We start from the raw sequence: 8011 nt of genomic DNA, 5'->3' as shown, positions 1-8011 counted from the left end.
TTTAACTTAGATTTAAAAATGGTTACAGTTGGTACATGCCTTAGATCCAGCGGAAGCTGATTCCAGCAGTGGGCAACATAATGGCTGAAGGCCGTTTCACCACTCCTGGAAAGAACTCTGGGCACCACCAACTGACCAGTACCTGCTGATCTGAGAGACCTACCAGGCTCGTAGTCAATAAACATGTCGGCAATATATTTAGGGCCTAGACCATTGAACAACTTGAAGGCAATAAGTAAGGCCTTGAAATTGATTCTGAATTTAACTGGAAGCGAGTGCAAGGAAAGTATTTCTTTAGTAGATATATAGCCTAATGTATATATATAATTTTTCTTTGCGTGTTTAACTTAACATGCTTGTTTTAGACAACAGGACTCCAGAAAAAAAAAAAAAGTATGTTTACTACTGATTTTTAGTAATGACTACTAATGTAAACTTGATTTGTCTACTACATCAACATACCGCTCTGTTAATACAACTTGACCTGTTAAGTTTAAAAACTAAGACGGCTACTAAGGCAGTTTGTTAGTGTGCATGCGCGAAAGCTGCATGCTGCATGTTACGTGCTCCAGCTTTTGAGTTCGCTTTAAATAATTTCCCCCTGGGATTATTAAAGTATTTCTGATTTCTGATTCTGAAGGCAACAGGTTTCCACGCAAATTTCTAGTAAAGTCAACTAATTTGGGATAACAGTGTAGTAAAATGCCAACTTGGTTGACATTTAGGATTATTGTAAATATATTTAGTGGAATTGACCACAACTAAAGCATCCATGTTAATGTAATTGGAGTGTAGGCTAGATAAGAACACTATGCTTTTATTTATAAAAGTCCTCGTTAATTAATTCTGACAAAGCAAAACTCAAATACTTGTCAATTCAAAATCAGTGTTAAAACTATAAGAAAGAAAGAAAACCTGTACTTTCGTTATACATTGGGCTCATATTGCTGCTGAGAACATCCAACTAGAGAGCTAAAGAAATAACGCAATATCAGGTGAATGCTAACTGATGAGATAGCCACAGCTAAAGCTACATTTACTTGTACATTTACATTTCCCCCCCAGCTGTTATTTGTATATTTATTATACAAAAATATCAATTGAGATGGAGCGACATCTTGGTGATTTAGTTTATTATTCAAAAAACCGTCTCAGCATTTGACTTGTCATATAATCACATATTCAAATGTATAAGATTAGATTGTCATTTTTTCCTTTTTTTTTAAGATTATCTTTTGGGCATTTTAGGCCTTTAATTTACAGGACAGCTGAAGACAGGAAAGGGGAGAGAGAGGGGGAATGACATGCAGCAAAGGGCTGCGGGTTGGAATTGGACCTGCGGCCGCAGCGGTACGGACTGAGCCTTTGTACATGGTGCGCACGCTCAACCAGGTAAGCATTGTAATACAATTTAATAAAAATAAATAAATAATCATAGGCTATTGATTTCATTATGAACATTAACAGTATGGGCAGACACCTGATTAGACCTACTTAAACAAATAGCTAAAAGGGCCTGACGTCTGACCTCTGGGATAATACATGCTGCTGTAGATGAAGGAATTCCATTGATGAACAATGATTCCATTTTGAACAGAAAAGATATAGATAGTTCAACCTTAGTCTCACATTGCCAGACCTTCCTCCACAGCGCTGCGGAGGAGGGTCTGGCTAGTCCACACAGCATTCCAGGATGGGAGAAAAACCGTGCTCTGGTTTATTGGCATTTCTTTAAACCAATCACAATCGTCTTGGGCGGCGCTAAGCTCTGCTTGGAGCCGCTGCCTTGGGATGGAACTTGTTTTGGTGGAACGTGTATGTTCAAAAGTTGTTTTAGGAGTGGGAGAGAAAACTCAATTGGACAGATAGTCTAGCTAGCTGTCTGGATTTACCCTGCAGAGATCTGAGGAGCAGTTAACCATAGTCCTCACAAATCCACCGGAGTTTAACATTCCAACACAAAGAAAGCAGAAGGAAACGAAAAGAACATTGGCGAAAAGACATGCATCCGGCGGAATTTCCTGCGGCACTGGAGCAATCCCGGAAGTGGAACTTCGTGGACATAGACTAGTTCAACCTCAAACAGCTGATAGCTCCATCGTCAGATCTGAGTACATTACTGTACAAGGTATCATAGTATAACTGCTATCTATTTGTGAGTAGATATGCGCATGGGAAATGTGAATACAAAGACTCTTTTGTTATGGGTTATTAAATGGCAATCTAATGACCATAAATCATAATTCAAATATATTACCAAACATATTATCTCTTAGTGGTGTGAAATTTCAAATGATGCATCCTTAATATCTGCAGAACCTTATCTCAGTCTATGTTATGTTTGTGCTAGGATATCAACATGTGCTGTACAATCTTTATTAAATGGTGAAATATATCCACCCTTATCTAATGCAGAACAGATCCCAGAGTATTAATTATTTTACAGCTAGCTTTTCAACCTTAGTCCTGTCCTGATACGTCACACATTAATGTGATCTGTCTGACTACCAAGGGCAGTGAGGAAAAAATGACTTAATCGCTAACAAATAAAGCATTTAGTTAGTCATAAATAATGCCATGTAAGATTTGGTAACCTTTAAGTTGCAATTGAATTACTTCATGTTATTAAACAACTAAAAGAAAAGAGATTTAAAAAACTGTTATGCTTCATGCTTCAACGTATATCCTAAGTTGCTTTATGGACTTTGTAGATCAAACATGACTTGACACCACTAAATGACAGAACAACTTTTCTTGTTGCTTTTTGTTTATGAAATAGATTGATTGCATTTATTGTATTATACTTCATATTCTCACAGACCCAAACAATTGGTTATGTCAACAGCTCCATGATAACATTACCAGATTAACAAATGAGAAACATGTATTTACCAAGTATCCAGTCTGACCCCTTTCTGCAGCCATTTGATTTCTTTGTAGCTGTGCTGTTGAACCTACTGGGGTCTACCTGTGGTCTATGTGAATACACCTATGTGTCTATGTGATTCTCAGTAAGGATTGATGACGGAATTTGTGAATTATTAACCTGTGTCTCCTGTGAGATGACTTTAAACATGGAACATCATAGCCTCTTCATGCATATGTGTCTGTATGTGTTAAATGCAATACTGTATCAGTACTTGTGAGTTCATTAAACTAACTCTACAATGGCTGTTATTAAAAATAAAATAAAAACGTTGTGCAACATGGAGAACATTGATTTCTGAAGACTCCTAATGTCTAAAACACAATCATATTAATAATACTCAATCATTTGCCTTAACGGTCATGCAGTATACACACATGCCTGCACACACACACGCACACACACACACACACACACACACACACACACACACACACACACACACACACACACACACACACACACACACACACACACACACATGCATCCATAGGCCGTTAAGTTTATATGTTGGGTAGTTCAGCAGGTGTTGGTGTGTTTGTCTTTGAAGTGAGAGCAGTTTGTTTTCCCAGGCCTCTGACAGTCTCTTATCAGTCCTGTATAAACCAGCAGGAAATCACTTCTGGTAAAACTGTGGCAGATAGATGCAATTTGGACACTGTAAGTGAAACTGAATAGGTCCAACTGAAGCCTTAGATTGAGGCAACTTTCCAGATCAGTAAGGAACATTTCACACATTAAAAGAGTTTCATCAAATTACGGGCTAATATGTGCACATGTATATCTCACTACCTTTTTGTAAGAATCCTTGCATATTATGAGGTACGTCTTGATTAAGTAAACGCCAGACAACTGCTACAGGATTTTGTCTCACCTGTGCATACTTTGTGTGTGGTTCTGGTCGGCAGGGAGAGAAAATGAGTTTGCTCTCTGTCAGTTTACTGCCCCTTTATCTGCTCCATGGTGTGGTGATGACCGATAATCATGGCAGCAACCACCGATAAGAGCTGTTGGATTTCTGTCAACGTTAGCAGGCAATAAAATTTAATGAAGACTTATAGTTGTAAAATTATGAATTTTGTCATCCCTCTAAAGTGAGATTCAAGTAATTAATGCAATACAGTTTTCAATTGTGTCTCACATTTGAATACAGTGTGTGTGTGTGTGTGTGTGTGTGTGTGTGTGTGTGTGTGTGTGTGTGAGACAGTGTGTTAACTTTGCTTTATTGACTAGTTTAGAATTCAACATATACTGCAGATGCATGAGTACACAAATGCCAATTAACCCTTCAGAAGAAAGAGTTAACCCTGCCCCTGCGCCACATGGCTCTGGCCAATCACAGCAGAGCAGACTTTATAGCGCTATAGTAATTTCTCCTTGGAGTGAGTGAAGTGGTTTTAACGCACAGGGCTTAAGTGGAGTGGGTCAGAAAGAAGACATTTCTTCAGCAGTTTCTTTAGAAGTTTCTCTTAACTTTTAGATATTACAGTGTGCTCAGATATTAGAGACACTTCACTTCAAAGTTCATCGTGGGACAGAATGACTACCACCATGGAGAAATCTAAAAACTTTCGGATTGATGCGCTACTGGCGCACGACGTGGAACAGAGGAGGGAGAGTGATGGTGCGTCCCCGGGGTTGTATTACAGCAGAAGCCCCGGCGGCAGTCCGGTTTCAAACCGCGGCTCAGAGACGCCCTCCCCGCATCCAAACCCAACAGAATGCTCTCCTGCCCCGCCAGGAGTCCTATCCAAAGCCCAGCTCTTCAGCTTGTCCCAGTCAGGATTCACTGCTCTGCACCAAGGGGGTCTCCTCGGAATGCACCCGAGCTCCATGTATCCTCTGGCGGCCCTCGGAGGCCAGCACCCCGCCTTCATGTACCCCGGTTTCACACAGCTGGTCCAACCATACCCTGAGCAGCTAAAGGGGGCCACCATGGCCGCGACGCTGACTCTGGAGCCGTGGATCAGAGCCGGGATGATGATACCCAGACTCGGAGAATATGGAGGTAAGCGGATCTCCCTGTCTCCTGCAGTTATGAACTTTATTATTCTTACTTCCTGTAACTTAAGATGGTAAGAGAACCAAAATGCATCATTAACCACCTCTGAATTTGTGACAAAAATGACATGGATGATCCAAAGGTCATAGTTGGCTAAGCTTTAAAAGAATAGTGATAATATTGATAATAATAATATTTGTCTAATCGTAATAATACTAAGGCTAATACTATATTAAAGAGTACTATATTTATATAATTGTAAATAGCCTATTAAATATTTCTCTTCACAACATCTTTTTATTTAGATTTGTTTTGAAGACGTGCATGCATCTTTTATTTCTTGTTATTATTTCATCAAATGCATATTTAAAAAAATACATTTAGGCTATAGGTTAATTTACTTACAAATCTGTTTTTTTATTCTAAATGGTATATAGGTATAGGCCTACTACAGCTTAGACCTAATTAAAATCAAATGGACCATACCTTTGTTTCCCTTTAATTAAAAATGTTATTAAATGTATGCCAATCCTGTATGTTTTTTTTGTTGTTCACTCTAAACAGCCAGTTTAATAATGTAGCCTCCTAACACCTGTGTGTTGGTATTAGGTTTGAAAGGGCCGTGCCATTGATATGCTGTCTCTTAAGGACAATATCTCATAAACAATAACGCACAGCATTTACGGTAAAGGTAACACCTGAAATAGACCTACTTAATCAATTGATAACATTTATAGTATTTTCATTAAGGAAATGGTCCCCCTTGATGGTTTATTACCCCTCCATAGCAATATCCTCTCACCACGGCCTCACACCATGGCAATAAATGTTAACGGGCAGAGAGAAAACAAGATATAGGCCTACAGGCAGGAAGACAGACAGGCCTAGGATCCAACCAGTGAATTAGGGAAACCAAACTAGAAGATTTTTTGAGGATTTGCTTGAAGATTTAATAGAAACATTTTTGTCAAATGAATATTTTCTTTCTTTTTGTCTTTCTATCACTTGTAGGCTACTGTTTGCCTAAGTTGATTATAACCCAATATCCATAATAATAGTATTAGAGGTATTGTGCTCTTACAGAAAAAGATGAAAATGTAAATAATGACAAATGCACAGAATAACCCCTGTGTGCCTCTCTCTGTTTGCCCCTCTCAGCCCCGTCCCAGGTAGGTTTGTTTGGGAAGTGTCGGAGGCCCAGGACAGCTTTCACCAGCCAACAGCTGCTGGAATTAGAAAACCAGTTCAAGCTCAACAAGTACCTGTCCAGGCCTAAACGCTTTGAGGTGTCCACTTCCCTCATGCTGACTGAGACTCAGGTGAGAGAGTCAGAGTCTGAAGGATGTAATGTATTGAATTATTGGAACATTATTTTAGTGTGTGAGTGTCCCTCTATCCCCATCATTCATAGTCTCTGTCAAGTTATTAAGCTTATACCACCATCCTTATATAAGACAGGGTAATGGTGTCCTGCTTTATTTTTTATTTATTTTTTTTACATTATTCTCCTCCCCTGAAACGAATACTTTAAGAGAAGAATAACACATGTTTTGCACCCTGATCACACAACTAAATATGTTTACACTGTTTAACATCATTCCTGTTGTTTTTCACTATAGGTCAAGATCTGGTTCCAGAACAGACGTATGAAGTGGAAGAGAAGTCGCAAAGCCAAGGAACAAGCAACGCCACTGACACACACAGAAAGAGCTGGAATGGATTTAGACAGTGCCAAGCCTCAGAGTGATTCACACAGCTCGAGCCTGGAGGATGAAGAGGAGATAGAAAGGGATGATGAGGATGAAAAAGAGGAGAGAGAAGTGCTGAGGGCGGGTTCTTTAGGCTCTGTAGGCTTCATGAGTCATGCTGGAGAAGGAACAGGAAACTACAGCTCTTACTTAGAAGAGGAGGAGCAGGAGGAGGGAGGCCCAAGAACAAGAAGTGGGGTTTTCCCATAGTTTTAAAGTTCAGCATGCCTTAATTGTGTGTCTTTTTATATTTATTACCCTTGAGCAGACAATACACAATGCAATCAGGTGCACAAACATGGTGGAATGAAGTGGAGAACTAATTTTTCACACCCCAACCCATAGTGCCGTGTCTGTACCTGGAGCTCCCAAATTACCAAAAGAGTAAGCTGACATCTGCACATTGGGCTGGGTATGAAAACTGATCACATCCAACCATAATAAAGCCATCTCTACCTGGACATTTAATGGTTTACTGGTCAGTAGTCCATCTGAGTTATGACTTCAGATTCAACAAATAATTCTGACGTATAAGGGGCATTTTTGTGCATGATTTACTTGTGATTTAAACAGTGCAAATACACAGAAAGCATGTTCCTGTCCTGTCATCTGCAATAAACTGATTTATCTATAAATATAAAACTGTATGCATGTATGCATGGGTGGGGTGGGACAGCACTTTCATGGAAGGTAGTGGATGCAGAGAAAGAAACATTAAACTTGGAGACCCGTGTTGTAAAGAGTGTGAGTGTTACATTGTTATCAGCATCCTGGTCTGTTACAAATGCTGGACAGATATTCCACCAATATTTGTAACTTTTCATATTTTTAATTTTTAATGAGACAAGACGTTACAAATAATGCATTTATTTTCACCTAGTTAAAGATTTAGGGCATTAGGGGTGGCAAGGAAAAAAAGCTATATACTTGTAGGCTACTTTTTTACTGTGTGGTCATGGATCTTTGTTGTACAATATTTAACTCTTTGTTTTGTATTAGCTTGTTGAAACTGCATGTTATATTTTGTTCAAACCACACATCCACAAGGACATGGCTGCATGTACTGTATGGTATTTGAAATTTACTGTTGATATGGCATTTTCCCTGTATTTTGTAAACTATTCTCATATTAAGTGTGTTGTCATTGTCAATATACAGTAATTTAACATTATAGAATTTAATATATTTTACTTTTAAAGCAATAATAGTGTTTTTTGTCGAGAGGAATGATTTGAAAAATAAAATTGAATTATTGTGTGTTGAGTCCAATAAGTTCAGTCTATAAAGGGATATTCATATTTGTAATAAGAGGAAGTAACATGTGTGACTTTCTGA

At 38.7% G+C, this 8011-nt stretch overlaps 1 protein-coding gene across 1 annotated transcript; it reads left to right on the top strand.

Annotated features, from left to right (window-relative positions):
- Window positions 1–4323: 4323 nt before the first annotated feature.
- On the top strand, window positions 4324–7895 carry LOC116037788 (motor neuron and pancreas homeobox protein 1-like). The gene is made up of 3 exons (XM_031281818.2): window positions 4324–4934; window positions 6087–6247; window positions 6548–7895. Exons 1-3 carry the CDS (start codon window positions 4466–4468, stop codon window positions 6884–6886), a joined length of 969 nt encoding a protein of 322 aa, XP_031137678.1. The 5' UTR covers window positions 4324–4465; the 3' UTR covers window positions 6887–7895.
- Window positions 7896–8011: the final 116 nt, after the last annotated feature.

This window comes from Sander lucioperca, chromosome 8, assembly GCF_008315115.2.
Source record: "Sander lucioperca isolate FBNREF2018 chromosome 8, SLUC_FBN_1.2, whole genome shotgun sequence".
Classification (NCBI taxonomy): Eukaryota; Metazoa; Chordata; class Actinopteri; order Perciformes; family Percidae; genus Sander; species Sander lucioperca.
This window is presented reverse-complemented; position numbering and strand designations above follow the sequence as displayed.